Consider the following 16868-nt stretch of genomic DNA (forward strand, 5'->3'; position numbering starts at 1 on the left):
TGCGCAGGATCAAGTCACATAGAATCAGCTCTTTTATTAAGTACAGCAAGTTGAGGCATTTGCACAGGAAATCAACATCTGTTGAACACATAATACAGGGTGGTAATAATATGCATAAAGTACCAGGAACATACTCGTATGCAAGTGTCTTTAGTGTTCTTTCAGTGAGCTCTCACACGGAGCCGGATACAGTGTAAAGTCTACATTTCGCATTAGTCACAACTTATATACTCATTGCTTTCATTGCTCCACTGTCAGAACGAGCTGGAGGTCCTGGATAAAACAAGTGTCTCCATTTGTCCTTCGGGAATGGGCACAGTGTAAACAGGCAGTCATTAGTTCTGCATGGAATGGTCGCAGGTAAACCACAGCTCCTCCTCCTCGATCCTTAAAGCGCTCTGACATTTCTGAAGCCTGCTGCACTCGCCGTCTGAGCGCAGTCTGCCGCCGGAAGCTCCAGCCCTCCGTGGTCATTATCCATCAAAGAAAACAAAGGTCAAAGTGCACAGGAGTAGGGGACCAGAGCAGGACGAGAGGGATAAGTGGCTCTTCCTCAGCAGGTAGGAGGGGACGTATACTGATTGATGAGACCTCTACACAGATTCTGCAGACTGTAGAGGGGCGGGGCTTATAGTATCCAGGGATTTGCGGGGGATGAGGCAGGAGTGGAGATACAGCACAGTGCGTGAGCTCAGGTGTAGCGTGGCATCTCGCACTGTTCACAGCGGTTTAGTGCAGGGTGGTTGAGGAAGGTGCAGCTTTCACAGTTCCACTGGGCGCCTTCGAAGTCCTCGTCCGTCTGGGGCACCCGCTTCGAGGCCTGTGTCCCTTCTGACACAAAGAGAAGTTCATTCACGTGGTGGAACATGCGCAACATGAGTCTGCAACTCAGAGCTGCATTAAAACGAATGCAGTTAATCATTCAAGGGTGAAACCTGACAGAAACCTGCATTTACTAAACAGCAGAGCGAACCTTACGTCTCTGTCCAAGGTCCTGCTACACAACCAGCAGCTGAGCAGCAGGTGCATCGATGGCCCTGAAGGTTTCTCTCTATCAGATATTATGATGCTAAATGAACTGCTTCTCATACAGCTCCTTCCTAATCGACTCATTCCTCTTGTCTACGCTAAACTATCATTTCATCGAGTGTGAGTGAAGCAGCTCTGGGTTCAGTGCTATCAAACTGGAGAAGCTAAGAAACCAGCAACTTTAAATTAGTGGATGTCCTGCACCACAGCCAGTTCTACTTTTGGGTGGGTCGTGTGGGAAGTGCCGCATGTTTATTTTGGCCAACTTTCACTCCATGCTCGAAAGGGTTTCAGTGAGGTGATCGTGTAAGCTGCGGGGCCACCACAGCACCTTAGAAAAGCTACAGAGCATTTTAATTTCACAACAGTGAAATCAGATTTTTATCCACGAAAGTTCAGTTGAGTCTAGGGCTGCCACGATTACTCGACTAGTCACGATTACGTCGACGACTGATTTAATAGTCGAAGCGTCGTTTGAAGCTTTGTAAGATCCCAAAAGACGCAGGAATAAGTAGTAGGATTTAAGAGTGTAATAACGGACTGAAACAGAAGATGGCAGCACTGCATGTACAAGGATGTCAGCTGCCGTTAAACCCCGAAGAAGAAGAAGAAGAAGCTGTTTCCCAGAATTCATAGCGCAGCCCAGCTCAGTTTCCAACAATGGCGGCAGCTAGTTAGTTTTAATATTACTCTTATTATTCTTTCTGGGTCAGAAAATAAACGTTTAACATATTTTCAGGCGAGAATGTAGCTGTGTAAACCTCAAATATCTGCTCAGTTTATCAAGACACCACATATTTTCAAAAGCGCTCCGACGTTTTCGGAGACGTCTGTTAGCCACTAGCTCGATAGCTAGCCGGGGGCTAGGCTAACTAGAGCCGTGAGAACACGGACTCCGGCTAATCGTTTCCAAACCCACCGCCATCTTTCACTACTCAGGTTAAATATATATAAGTCACTTAGATAACTTAACAATGTTATTGTTTTTTTTTTTTAGTATTTTATTTGTTCCTGAGTAAATCGATTTGGCTGAGATTAAAGTTATAGTTTTTACACAGCTGAATAAACGTCAAGCAGATTAAACTTCACCGAAACAATCTACAAATTTCATTAAAATTCAATAAACTATCATCTTGTCTTTATTGTTAGTTAGCACATACCTGAAACACTTAAAGCTGTAAGCTAATGATAGTTATATAAGAGCAGATGCTGCTGGTGCAATAAGCTGTACGTTTTACTTCCAATGGATGATGATCTGATTAGTCGACTAATCGCAAAGATAATCAGTGACTAGTCGACTATCAAAATAATCGTTTGTGGCAGCCCTAGTTGAGTCTGTTATAATGTCGACACGTTGCCTAGCAACTAACTAACCTAAACTGACCTGATTTTAACGTTTATGTTCCTAAAATCCTTTTTTATAAAAGACTTTTGTTTTAATCTTAAGGCAGTAAAAACGTTTATAGTTGAATTACACATCTATCGCATCACGATGCTGCCGAGCAACCACACGTTTAAACAGACACATTTTATAAAAAGCTGTGTCATTTTGATTTCACAGCTATCAGCATGAACAGACCAAACAGTGAGAATTAAGACCGATGTGAGACAAAGATCTGACTGAAGCCTCAAATCTGCATCTCGGGAAAATAATAAAATGTCTCTGACTTCTGCAGAAGGGCTTACCTTTCTTTCCAGATGTGGGCGGCGCTACAGGACCAGGCTGAATATTGTCATAAAAGTTGTTCATTGCTTTGGGGTCAAACTTCCCTGCAGAGATCAGACAGAAAGCTTTAGTTTGTTTTAAAGAGAGCCTGTTTGAGACAGATGTGAAGTCAGAACCAACAGGCAACGACAGAGTCAGCTGACACAATGACTCAGTTCACTCAACAACTCGTCGGCCAATCAAACACCTGGAAGAAGACGTGCATCATGCAGGCCTACTTGAAATGTCTTATCCTGCTTTGGGAGCATCAAGTAATTGTTGCTGTTTGTTGACAAATAATTGGGAATTCCTGCAAGTGTTTTACCAGCTATAGGAAAATATTTTTTCTCAAAGATTTTTATATTAAATTGAAGCAACAAAGAAAAGCAGACACACACAGAATTGTATTCTGTGTGCCTACTTGTTTGTTAAACAACAAACAAGTAGGCTTCACAATGCCCCCCCCCCCCCACACACACACACACAGTAGGCTATCCCTCAGGTAAAAACAAAGAAACACAAAAACACCATCGCAAATAAAACAGGATAAAATAACAAAATAAACCCCACAAATGACTTTAACAAAAAAAAAAAAGAAGACAAAAAAAGGGGGGGGGGGGGGGAGATTTACTGAGTAATGCTGGAAGTCGGGTTCACAACCTGAAGGCTGGAAAAATATTTCAGGAATTGCCCCCACACCTTGTAAAACTTGCCACTGTTATTGCTAATTGTGCAACGGATCTTTTCACGGCTCAGATTGTACATAAGGTCTCAGCCATTGAGCCTGGGGGGGCACGGGGGCACCTCCATCTTAGTAGGATGGCACGTCTAGCTACAAGGGAGGCGAAGGAGAGCGTGCAACGCTGCGATGAGGTCCACCGTGCATCAGCCTCCCAGTGGTTAGAAAAACATTTTAAGAACAAAATGAAAGAAGACAACATGGGATTTTATTGCCGGCTTAGAGGACAAAACAGTTTCATCACCAAACAGAAGGACAGCCAGCAGCTGAGGCTGGTGACACGTTTACTTAAATAACTGCTGGATTTTCTCTGTAAGCAAAGTCCTCGAGTTTGAAACTCCAGGATTACAGAAAAACCATTCAAGCAATTTATGCCTGTACACAGCGTTCATCACAAGGATTTTCAGAGGGCTGCAGTTCTGTTTCTGAGCCCATCTAATCCCAACAAAACAGCCCCAAATATCAACAGTCGTTAAAAACAAATGTTTATTTACAACTTTGCTCCTGATGATTTTCTGCTGTAGAAACATTTACAGATTTGTACAAACTGAACTACAGCAACACTGAGGATAAAAACCCAAAGCCGAATTATATTTAGAGTTTAAGTTGTAAACACATTTGTGTTTGCGTGTTGTCAACTTAATTTAACCTTTAACAGCTACCATTTCAGGACAACAAGAATCTCACGATGTGACATGAATAACACGAGGCCACATCTCACAGGCACACGAGCTTATCTTGAATTAACAGCACTGATAATCTCGTCTTTGTTAGAAAATTAGGTATCAGACTCTAACGGTGCTGCACAGGTGAACACGATCGCTGTGATTTGCTGCATCCTGTTGAACGAAACGTCTGATCTCACAAGGCCAACATTTATGTCACATCCACAGACACACAATGCGCCACGGAGTGTGGTGGCAGCATCGAGCTGTGGGGGCTGCTCTCTGCAGCACGTCTTGCAAAGCAGAGGGTCAGACAAACACAGCCAAACGCTCCCTGAGATAACTGAAGGATTACTGCACAAGAGCCGCTCTTAAATGTTCGGTGGCACCGAGCTGACCGCAAGAAAATTGGTCACACTTGTGAGTGTGAGCCAGAAACACTGTTTCAGCTTCCATCATCATCATCACTCCTGCTAAACAGATAAAGGATTGGAGCTAATATCCACACGCTGTGTTGTAGGCCAAGTGTCTCAACTGCAGAATCAACAAGAATCATGTGGCAGTGAAATACTACGCAGGGCCCAGAGCGGGGGTCGAGCACAGATCAGCCCGAGGCCTGCAACGCACCGGCCCGTCATTTCACAAGCCTGCTCGTCCATCATTCTGGAGCCGACACCGTCTGCTTCAGGCCTCGGCTCTTTCAAGATCAATGCTTTCAAATAAATCACAGACACACTTCAAAGCTTTGTGTGGGAATGCATTTGTGTGCGAGTGATGTGTGCATACCTCTAGACTGCAGTAGATCTGTTTCCTTCAGTGTACAGTCAATATCAATTTGAAGCTGTCTGTTCTGACTGCGTAGTCGGGTCATCTCCTCAGGCTGCAGACAGTAAGCACACGAGCCGCTCTGATTAGCCCACTCCCACACTCCCACTCCACTTTCATATTCATTAGCAGTGAAATCAAACCAGTCTTAACCAGGTTGACCGTCTCAGTGATTATTTTCTAACACTCCTTAAATATGGTGTTTTTACAGGCAACATATCACCACAAAGTGGTGGCAATAAAAACTGAAGCCGTTCACTGGCAGGTGTTGGACGGGTGAGGCGTGTGCAGCAGGTGAGATTAGATAAAACTGCACAAACAGGACAAACATGCACAGATAAGTCCTTCAGCTCATCAACGAAAATGAAATCAAGTGAAAACTCTGCAGGGTAAGCAGCAGCAGCTACGAACATCTTGGGAGAATAATCAAGTAGTTCCCAGTGAATAAAATAATAATAAAATCAGTGATCACTTCACAGCTTGCCTTTACAGCTTTGGTCAGTGAAGCAGCACACAAAGACTGACATGTAAATGCGTTCAGGCCTTACTCGGGGGATAAGACTGGTGGAGTTGACTCGTCGAAAGCGTCTTTGAAGGGCATCGTATTCCATGTTGTTGACGTCACCCTTCAGCTGCTCGAGTTTCTGCTGCTCCAGCCGCAGCTCCTTCATCAGACGCTCCATCCTCGCCCGCTGGTGGAGCAGGAGAGCTGCAGGGAAACGCACCAAACACAAAAATGAGGTTTTTAAAAAGAAAAAAGCTGCAACGCTCTGCTGCGACTCCGCTATATAAGCCTGAAAGTGATGGTGCAGGTGGAGGGCGTGGGGAAGACTACAATCACGTGAAAGCCGTGTCATGTGTACTTAACACATGCAACAGACCAACATGCAGCCTTAAATTAAAAAAAGAAAAAGGCTGACAATCACCTTTTCTCATCACAACACACAGACAACCAAACATATTTAAAGATGACGAACAAGCACAAAGCAGTAAAAAATATCATTTATAAGGCTGAAGGTGCAGCTGCGACTACACTGTCCAAACAATATGAGCAGCAGAAGTTATGCTGCTTATATAAACCCATGACAGGTGAGATCTTAAGTATTATAACATTGTTATATATTATAACAGATATAAAATGATATGAATATTGAAATATAAGACTTTGATGGACAAACCAAAATAAGAAGTTCTTACCTTGCGTGTAGGCATAGTCGTCAGAGCCCGAGCTGGAACGTCTGGGCATTGGCTGAAACTGACTGGTGATAGTCCCCGGGAGAGCGGAGATGGGCAGGATGGGTGCGGGGGCGGCGTTGTGCGCCCCTTGGTCTACTATGTTGAGAATAGGCTCGGCTTCGGTGACGGGTGGCGAGCTCGGGGGCCTCTGAGCCTGGCCTCCTGGGGACACTTTGATTTTGAACGTGTAGGCTGACTGCCCCGGTTGAGGGGACGAGGCGGGCCGAGGTCTTCCCGGCATGTACACCCCAGGGTGGTACGACTGCGGACCTGCACTCATTGCGATGCCCCTCGAAGGGGAGCTGGGCGAAGAACTGGTTGACATGTAAAGTGGTCCCGGGGGGTGAGGAGTGTGCACAGGTGAATTGCTGCGAGGCCGCGGACCCTCCAGAGTGATCTCTATCTGGTTCTTAAGGAGGTTCTTTGTTTGGTACGGCCTGTAAACAGGAGGCTGTTGCTGGGGCGGCTGCTGGTGATGGTAGGGCATGCTGGGAAGAGTTGGGGAGCTAATAGGGAGGAAGACATACTGCTGGTGCTGGGGCTGGTGCTGAGGCTGCAGCTGGGGTTGTAGCTGGGGTTGCGGTTGGGGCTGCGCCTGGACCTGATGCTGTGGGGAGCTGTAAGGTGAGCCGTATGTGGGAGTGCTGTAAGGGGACTGCTGATGTTGATAGACAGGTGCACCTGAGGAGGACCAGGGTGCTGGCTGCGGGCTTTGAGATGGTGAGGGTCGAATGTACAGGGTTGCGTTGGTGTTGTTCGCGTAGTGTCCAGGAGGGATCTGCAGAGCTTGTGGGACGTTGGGTATGCTTTGCGAAAGAGTGACTGTTATAGGGTTCATGGTGTAATGTGAAACAGAAGAGTATGTGGGAGACATGCCTGGCATTGTGGGTGGAGGGGTGGGAGTACTGGCCGAGCGGCTCTGATCATTCATGAAAAAAGGATTGTATCCAGGGGAAGGAGCCATGGTGGCAGGGGCTGACAGCGGTTCGGGGTAGTTGGGTCGCTGCGGATCGATGTGACTGTCACTGGTGCTGTGCACTAGGGAGCGCCCTACTCCTCCTGCTCCTCCATTTGATTTGCTTGCATCTGAACCTGGGTAGCCCAAGCTAATGTGTAGCATGTGATTTCGGTTCAGCCGCCCCTCCTCTGGACTGGGATGGAAATCACCATACAGGTATCTGTTACTCTCCTGAGCCAGCAGATGGCAGCAGAGATCCAGGTTATTGTTGTTCTGAGGCAGAAAGGAGAGTGATTAATAGGTATCGATGTTCTGATCATAAATATCTTCTGCAATGTTTTTACGATGCAAGAATTAGTGCAAACACAGCATGATGCACTAATACATATATCATAACAAGTCTCAATCCAAATAGCAGCTTTCAACATGTACCTGCAGAAGGCACTGTGACACTACCCCCTCTGGGATCTCTGGGAAACGCTGCTTGAGGTCCTGCAGGATGTGGTAGTCGAGCTGAGAGCCTCCCTGCGCCATCCTGAGCCGAAACAGAGAGTCAACGAGCCCAGAGCTGCAAATGTCGAAACAACCGATCTCGTCTCATCCCCTGATGACAAACAAAGCAAACAAACAAATAAACGAACATGGAAATTCCTGCAATAATCCCAGCAGGACTGTCGGCCTGCCAAATGACAGTCACACACCCTATGTGTCAGCAGTAATCTTAACGCACGTATCAATTAAACAGTCACTGTGCGGCATGTCATGTTGCTTATTTAACCGAACACAGTTAATCCGTGAATGGAAGACACAGACGAAACGCAAACATGGATTATTGTGCCGTTTATTCCCATTAGCACACGCGTGCTAAGTAAGGAGGTGGCTGTCAGTCTGTTGTTTGTTTGCCATACTGTTGCACCAAGCAACGACGACATACCAATGCTAGCTAGCAGGCTAGTTATCAGCATCAATTAGCCTCCGTACATCACTCACATAAACAACCGCACCTGTGCACCCTAAAAGACAGTCCTGCCACTCCTGGAAGACGCTCCGATGTCACCTGTCACTAACGTAGCGTCATAAACCCCTAAACCAGCAACGCGTTTAAACCAGGCTAACTTAATTCAACAGCCTGTCAGCTAAATATGCTAATGCTAACCCTAGCTCAGTCCGGCTGGCTGGTCAGCTGTCACAAGCCCGGGTGTTGATGGATTAGCTAGCTAACTATGCTAAAGCCAGCCAACGTTAGCCACTAAAACGGCTCCATGGCTCTTACCACACGTTAAGAGTCCCCCTCATGTCTCGGGCTGTAGCGGAGTCCCGAGGGATAGCTGTGATACTTCTGAAAAGGTGCGCCGACGTTTCCCGGTTCTTTGTTTGGGCTAAATAACTTATGCTTTTGCATTCCAGCGTCAGGCCCGTGCCGCTGAAGTGCAGAAGTACTAACAGATCAGCCCGTCTATCGCGATAATGTCAGATTTTCCCGGACCAGGAAGTTGTTTATTCGACGTGATGGGCGCTGTCAATAGTGCGCATGTGTGGAGCGTGCGCGCTAAACTGCTTTCGGTATTTTGTCTTGGCACAGGGGCGCAAATGCTTGTGAATAACAATGTATTTCCTGTAAATACTGAGCCAGTCCCCCCCGACACACACACACACACACACACACACACACACACACACACACACACACATTTTCATACAGATATATAAATAGATTTCTATCTTTTTATTTTTTTTGCACATTTGTCACAATCAGGCAAATAATAATAGACAAATGGTTTAAATTATTACGGGGAAAAAAGCCATCCAAACCTACCTGGCCCTGTGTCAAAAAGCTTTCCACACAGGGCTAAAACAATGTCTGAGAACTGCAGGCGTCACCTGTTAAGTCATTGTTAGTGTTGATGATTCAACAATAAGGAAGACAGAGTGGGCAAAAACGGAAAGAGCCACTATTAACCAAAATTATTTAAATAAATTATTAACCAAAAAGAACACAAAGGCTCGTCTCACATTTTCAAAAAAAACATCTTGATGATCCCCAAGACTCTTGGAAAAATAATCTGCTGACTGACGAGACAAAAACAGAGCTTTTTGGAAGGTTTTTCATAAACAGACCATCATAGCTAGGCTGTTAGTATGATGGTCTGAGCTGCTTTGCTGCTTCAGGACCTGGACGACTGCACACTGTAATTGATGGAATCGTGACTTCTGCTCTCTATTAGAATATCCAGACATCAGCTCATGCCCGGAAGGTTTAGTGAGACCTTCTATGATGTATAGTTCAGAGATGGCAGCACTGACAACAAGACAGAAGGAGCTGGAGGTAGCACTGGAAGTGGCAGAGTTAAAGATTTTTGGCCTGAGGGACCAGAACGGACAAGATTAGAAATGAGTACATCAGAGTGGAAGCTCAGGATGACCAGCTTGGAGACAAAATGAGAAAGGAAAAGCTGAGATGGTCTGGACATGTGCAGAGGAGGGACAATGGATATGTTGGAGGAAGGATCTTAAATATGGAGCTGCCAGGCAGCAGGAAAAGAGAAAGACCACAGAGAAGATTCATGAATGTACTGAAGCAGAGCAGGCAGAGGGTTGGTGTGTTGGAACCCAAAAGAAGAAGATACTTTAACTCTGGAAGCTGAAAACATGTCAAATGTCACATTTTAGTGAAATAAAGGTAGGTGGGATATAAGAAAATTGTACTTTTTTCTACAAAAATCACACACACACACACAAACACACACACACATATATATATATATGTGTGTGTGTGTGTGTATATATTTGTCATCATTTTATGACAACAAACATCAGGTTCATTTAACTTAATTTCAATCGATATTTCCACTAGTCCACACCCACACGTCCACTGGCTCTGTGCCCAGCAGCGCCCAGCCCATAGTCTGAAATCCACTGTTTATGATTAATGTTTGACTTTCTTACAGCTCTACCAATAAAGCATAAACACACCTGTAGACACATGTTTCACAACATTATGGAAATAAAAGAAACAAGGGTGTTAGTATTCAAAGCTCAAATAAAGTAACAAAAAAACAGTCAAAGAAAATCTTCTCTCCATAAAATCACTTAATTTCACATTTCAGTGAGATTGAAAGGCTCTAAAGTGAAGTAACGCTTTTTGTTACTTAATAACTGGTTCAGCCACAGTGACACAAACTGATGACATCAATGCAAATACATACACACAGGCTTTTAATGAAGGCGCTTCAGGTCAACACATCATAATGAGTTTCTTAGTTTGCTCAGGTCGTTGAACAACCTTTAACCTCTTAAGCCCCAACGCCCCCTGATACGGGGGCAAAAAGCAGGAGATCAGGTAGGCTTGGGGCTTAAGAGGTTAAACTGCAGAATAATGAATATTTATAATTAGTCACCAGCTCACATGATATATTTCTTGCCTTTCATTTTACGGTCAGGACCGTCACAGGTATTTTCCCCTTGTTTCCACTAGGGGGCAGTGAGAGACGCTCATATTCTGCATCCACGCTGACAGGAAGGCGCCTCGATGAAGGTCTGGCAAAGAAAAATGTACACAAGGTTTAATTTGTTTAACAGCACAGGAGGATAAACCAGCTTTCAGACCAGCTGCTGACTGATGCACGATTACATATAGATCTGTCCTTGTTAAGATATTGTGTCCAGTCATGGGCAGTACCATAATAACCGTCCCTCGGAGGGTTGTCACCAAGCCAGTGGTGCAGAGTGGAAACCAGTGCCTGTTATCAGATGACTGGAATATTTTAACTTTGGGCTGTTTTGAATCATTATTATGAAAATGTTCCAAGTCCCTACTTTAACATAGAAGAGCCAAATAAAACCACATTGATCTCATGTTAAGGGGGCACGAGCCGAACAACAGTCTGCTTGTTCTTCTGAAAACAGCACAAACATCTGTTCATGTCTCAGCTGATAAAGGGTCGTTCTGTTCTTTCCAGACCACCTAATTTGATCTCATTTAACTATGTAGGCTGGAGAAAAGGCAGAGGCATCACAGAGTTCATGTCCTACAGTGCATTGCCAAGTCTGGCCAGAACACAGCAATTTCTTCTAAAAATGCAATCATCCAGCTCAACCTGCAGATGAGTGCTGCTCTGGGCCCGAGCGGGCTGTTGCTCATCACACTTTGTTACTTTCTGTTTGCCTTTTGACTGTTTCCAAAGCACAACTTTGTGTCATGATTGCATGCCACTGGACTGGCCTGTCTGCTCAGGGAGAAGGATTGCATCACTTTAATAGACACACAATTATGACTCTTTTGGCACAAACACCAAATAAAGTCCTTCAAAACACTAGAGTGAGAATACGCAGACAGCTCCGACACGGCTGAGCTTCATCATGACCGAGTGTCAGAGGAATATATTTTATATGAGGTGTGATGGGAAGAATCAGAGGGTCGCTGACATGTGTTTTAGCTGTTCCTGCTTGTGTGAATCAGCCTGTTTATAAGTGACTTCAATGAAAAGAGACATAAAAGATTTGATGTTTTTTTCCTTTTGCTGAGCTCATGAGCAGGTCACGCTGTCCTTTTGTCCCCCTTATGTGTACCTTTGCTGGAGCTGTGGACAGGTGTGTCCATGCAGCAGCACATGGCACAGTTTTGACCCGGTGAGCCACTTTACAGGGGTTTCAGCGCGGGGGCGCGGGCTGTACCACCATGAAATATCCATAGGGGAGTCTGAGTTGTTGTGCTGCAGCAGCTGATGCTAAGGCCCAGTCTGACTCAGGTTAGCTGTCCTTGCAGTGCTGATTAGTTTCCACAGCTGTGGTGCTATTTAAAGCAGTCCCCTTGTTGTCCCTAATACCCCACCGGACTCGGAAACAGAGGAGGAGCACGACCCCAGTGCCCCGAGAGCTCACTGAACAGCACCCTGACCAGCTAATGCTTTAATCTGGGCAGGAAGTGCAACGGACATGTGAAGTTCATGTGATCATTCAAATGCAAACATCAGTCAAAGTCGAGACGCAGATACAACAATCCAAAGTTCGATGCCTGCTTGAAGACGTGTGGTGACCTTGGCAAACTCTCTGTGTTTATTATCTACACTGTGCACTGTTGTTGAATTGTGTGCACCGAACGAGTTAACACAACAACTCTCAAACAGTCTTAATGTTGTTTCCTCAAAGGACTCCTCGAGCTTTTTTCCAGTTCTTTCTTTTGCAGAGGCACCGTGACTCTCATGTTTCACTTAGAAGTGCAACACTAGCCCGAGTTTTAGCTCTTCAGTTTGGGGGGGGGTCCAAAATATCAACACCTCTCACATAGTCACAGTGTAATTGCTAGAATCATGAAGCTTTCCTACATTTTTGGCGTGTCCAACAAGTGGATATGACCAAAGTTTTGACAGTTGAGCAGCATGATCAGCAGAGCCTTTTGTGTGCAGCCTCTCAAAGACTGTCTGCAGCATTCCTGGAGTGCTTGAATGGGGACTTAACTTTGTGCACTTTCTGCCGGATGCCTGCGTGGTCAGTGAGTCAGCAGCTGTGCATGGGGGCATTAGAGCGGGCTGTCTGCAGCCAGGTTTCTATTTACATCCACCTACAGTGAGAGAAACACTTTGTCGCCTCAGTTTAAAGAAGAAGGCTTATCAGCACGGAGCTGTTATTCAGTTATTTGACTTAAGATAAGTTAAACAGATGCCTGGTTTCTGAGCGCACGTGACACACTGAACAACTGGATTTGTGTTGGCACAACAATGTCAGCACCAACTGTCACTGCATAGCACACTGACAGCGACATCGAGGTCATTTTAGAAGAAAGGGCGAGCTGCTGTCCCTCTGAACTGATAAGTCCTGAATCTGCGCTGAACTGGACAACGAGCAGATAATTATAATCTGCATTTAGACTCCAGTTCTACCAACAGTCCAAACGAGCTGCTCTTATCTCAGCAGTGCGTCCTTGGTTAACAACAACAACAATAATGATGATGATGATGATGATGATGATGCAAGGTACTCCTTTTGTTCATTCTAAAAACAAAACAAAACAAACAAATTAATAAAAACCGAAAAACTGCACAAAAGTGATAACCTATCCATCTGTTGTCATTGGTATAAACAGCAATAATTAGCTCGTTAATTACACTTTTGTAACGATCTTTTCATAAATACATAAATAATAATCTGACAAAAGTAACGCTGTCTGTAGCCAGAAATCCTCCAGAACAGTTACTGTATTTATTTCTGTTCATCTTAAACAAAATTAAAAAGAAAGGCTTCGAGATTATTTGTGCAGCTGTGAGTAAATGACCGCGATAGGGCCGTGCGCCGGTGCGCGCGCATGTGTGCGGGAGCGCGTGCGGGGCTGAACAGCTGAACCTGCAGCAGGCGCGCGCGGAATGCAGTATCCGGTAGAAAGTAACGGTACTTTTAAGGAAACTGCTCACCAACAGGCAACCAGCAACCAGAAGCCAGTGGAGTGGGTGGAAGCGGTCGCTCGGATTGTTCCGCACTCTAAGTTTTGTGGCTTCCCAGAGGAATAAGAAATAAAATCAATCAAAGCAGGAGGACGAAAGCACTGAAGAGGTAACGTCTGCTTTCATAATTCTGTAGCACGAGGGGGGTTTGAAAAGACCAAAGTGTGTTTTTAGATTATTTACCTACACCCTGAATTAACCAACCCTTTGGTCACTGCGGCCATGCTCATTGTGTGGCTCTAGCTTCACTGCTTAATAATAGTTTTAAACGTGACTGAGGTTAGAATCAGGCTTTATGTCAGGATTTTGCCAGCTGTGCACAGAAATCACTTTTGTTTAAATATTGAGAGTATTTATTACAAAGCAGGTTCTTTTTATTTATCAGCAGAAATAGATTTATAATGGATTTCTTTTAAAAAAAACAACCTCTAAATTGGAATTGAAACAGTCAGAATATGGCGTGAAGATCCACAAAGGGCAACAAACACTGTCACTGTCTGACTTTCACCTCTTAAAATGAGGGTGGAAAATCCAATCAGCCGTCCCTAAATCAAGCTACACCCTACCAGACGCCCTGGCTCCAGCAGTGTGTTGTAGGCCTAAAATCATGCCTGGACTAAATTGATAACTGTAATTGCTTCAATGAGCCACTCTCTGCTATAATGTAAAAGTGCTTCGATACTTCTGAAGTGGGGCTGAGCCCACCTGTGAGGCCTACAGTGATCCGCCTCAGTGTGTTGACTGTTGGTTCAGTGGCACAGCTTCTGATTGGCTGTGCCGGGTCACAGTGAGATCTTCATATCTGTCTGAAGGTATTTGGGGACGCTGATACACAGCAACAGTTTTAGTGTGGGGTGACTAACAGTCCAAACAGCTCTCATTCATCCAGTTGTCCTGCTCTCAGTTTGGCCATTTTGTCGAGGGTCTGTGGGGCGACATGTGGGTGCCAGCTTGAGCTATGTCCAACTGCCTATCAGTCATCAGAAATAGTCACGATCACATGCCCGAGAGCCACAAGTGGGCTATAAATAGGACCGGCAAGCTTCCATTGCACTCTTTCTCCAGATACTGAGTAACGGCTCTGCAGTGGTAACAATGTGACAATGCAGACAGACAGTAACTGCGAAATGTAGCAAAACGACAGTAAAGTGCTGCGTTGATATTCAGCTAAAGGATGGAAAATAAAATTAGACAAAGATAGAAATGGCATTAAAATGATTGATTCAAAACACAGATTAATAAAAAAAACTTTAAAATTAGGATTTTAATTAGGGATGCACCGATACAGATACTGGTATCGGGGCCGATACTGTAAAATGTGTGTGTACTCATACTCGTAAAAGTTAACCGATACCATGAACCGATACCAACTTATTTCATTAATCAGAGGGTGGCTTGTCATTTCTGTTGTAGTTTTTTAGATTGGCCACTAGGGGGACATCCGGCGCTAAACAGGCACAGGGTTAGGCGAGTGAGACTGGCGGCTCCAGATAAAAAAGAGAAACTGGAGGCTGCTGTAGCTAGGCTAAACAAAATGTCAGCAGTGTGGAACAGCCAACTTTAACTCAGGTTTTGGAAAAGCGATGAAAAATGTCAAGAGAAAATCCACGGGCAGTTAAAATAACAGAGGCTCTGACTCATTTTATCGCTCTGGATGACCAGCCAATGCCGGCCGTGGAAAACATAGGATTTAACCGTCTTCTCAGCATACTCGAGCTGCGATATGAAATATAATAAATGAACAGAAGTGTTTATTTATTATTCTGAAAGCTCGAGACAGTGCCAATAGTTCAGTGATATTTTGTTAAATTACAATGTGGAGACTCTGCAATAATTTAACAGAAGTGCTTATTTTTCACTTGAAAGTTTTTTGTGGTCATTTTTATTAATATTTTATTTTTTATCGGCAGAGAATATGATAAAACCTGTCTTCCAATTCATTGCATTTGTGTGTGTGTGCGTGGTAGAAGTATCGGTTTTTGTACTCTGTATCGGCAAGTACTCAGATCCAAGTATCGATATTGTATCGGTTTGAAAAAATTAGTATCGTTGCATCCCTAATATTAATCATGTAAAATGAATGTAGTCTGCCATGTTGTTGGCTGAAGGGAGCACTTATGTGCGGCACTACATGGCAAAGCTTAACAAACTCATCCTAGCATGTATCTGTCAGTTTAGCTTTAAGCTTTATTCTGCTGTGATGAGTGAGTCGTGTCTTTGTGTGTTTAACAGCAGAGTCTTAAAAACACGGTCGGCTGGTCGTCAGTGTTTGAACCGTGACTCGTGTGCTTTGCAGGTGAAGAACTTTAAACAGAGTGTGTTTGTCGGCCTGTCACTGTGGTACAAACATGACTGAGGTGGTGCAGGTGGCAGCTGTAGATGCCCACGACGTGGAGGATAAAGAGAGCGATGTGACAGCCAATGACGTCGAGGGCAGAGGCGAGAGAGCATCCACAGAAGATCAGGAACCTCGTGGCAGGAATGAAACGGCGAGCGATGACACCGACAAGACACACGTGAACGGCTTGGAGCACGAAGAAAAGAAAGAGCAACATGAGAGCTCGGGAGACGTTAATGGTGTTTCACAGAAGGAGGAGGACGAGGAGGAGGAAGAGCCTGAAACAAATGAAGACCAGAACATTTCTGATGTGGCGTTCAAAAAAGAGGTGAGATGAAACACACTTTACATTTCTGGTACCATTTTTTTCCCACATCAACGAACTCATCGTTTTTTCGACTGTTAAACCACAGAAACTCCTCAGATCCAGAAAGCTGGTGGCAAGAAGCTACGTGCCGAAGCTCAACAAAGACAAGGAGAACGTGACGAGCAAGTTTGAGGCCATGCAGAAGGCCAGGGAGGAGCGCAGCAGGCAGAGGAACAGGGACGAGCAGCAGAAGAGGAAGGAGCAATACATCAAGGAGAGAGAGTGGCATCGCAGGAAGCAGCAGGTCAAAGACTGATAACCCCACTAACCTCCCACTGTGATCTGCATGGCATGATGAGGCATGGCGCCGTGACAGAGACTGCGGTTTGTGAGAGAACTCGTTTGTTTACACCCACACATCTGTCACATCTGTCACATCTCATGTATTCACCTGCTAAACGTTGTAGATATGAGCTCATTTTCTGTGCTTGTTGTTAAAGTGACCTTTTATAAAAAGCCACCTTTAACCATATTAATATGCATTGAACAACTTTGTCACCACTACTTTAAATTCAGAATTCACCATATATCAAATATCCATGTGACAGTGAAACAGCATGAACGATGCC

At 44.8% G+C, this 16868-nt stretch overlaps 2 protein-coding genes across 5 annotated transcripts in view; one reads left to right on the top strand and one right to left on the bottom strand.

The window, feature by feature from the left end:
* Positions 1 to 9: 9 nt before the first annotated feature.
* tab3 (TGF-beta activated kinase 1 (MAP3K7) binding protein 3) lies at positions 10 to 8733 on the bottom strand. 2 transcript variants are annotated; one of them, XM_085151517.1, is made up of 7 exons: positions 8431 to 8733; positions 7590 to 7761; positions 6161 to 7430; positions 5512 to 5672; positions 4925 to 5018; positions 2716 to 2799; positions 10 to 828 (listed from the first exon to the last, which is right to left on the bottom strand). In XM_085151517.1, the coding sequence occupies exons 2-7, from the start codon at positions 7689 to 7691 to the stop codon at positions 692 to 694; spliced, it is 1848 nt and encodes a 615-aa protein (XP_085007643.1). In that variant the 5' UTR covers positions 7692 to 7761; positions 8431 to 8733; the 3' UTR covers positions 10 to 691. The 2 variants fall into 2 exon arrangements, with proteins under 2 accessions (XP_085007643.1, XP_085007642.1); XM_085151516.1 differs by having other exon boundaries at positions 10 to 831; positions 8431 to 8731.
* A 4835-nt stretch (positions 8734 to 13568) lies between these two features.
* Positions 13569 to 16868, top strand: part of nexn (nexilin (F actin binding protein)) — an 11365-nt gene continuing 8065 nt past the window's right edge. For 2 of the 3 annotated variants that reach the window (XM_085152164.1, XM_085152165.1), the window contains exons 1-3: positions 13570 to 13703; positions 15891 to 16260; positions 16346 to 16543. In XM_085152164.1, the coding sequence (XP_085008290.1) occupies positions 15943 to 16260; positions 16346 to 16543 (516 nt within the window). In that variant the 5' untranslated portion in view covers positions 13570 to 13703; positions 15891 to 15942. Of the gene's footprint in view, positions 13704 to 15890; positions 16261 to 16345; positions 16544 to 16868 lie in introns of all 3 variants that reach the window. The other variant, XM_085152163.1, reaches the window with a different exon arrangement.

This window comes from Neolamprologus multifasciatus, chromosome 23, assembly GCF_963576455.1.
Source record: "Neolamprologus multifasciatus chromosome 23, fNeoMul1.2, whole genome shotgun sequence".
Lineage (NCBI taxonomy): Eukaryota > Metazoa > Chordata > Actinopteri > Cichliformes > Cichlidae > Neolamprologus > Neolamprologus multifasciatus.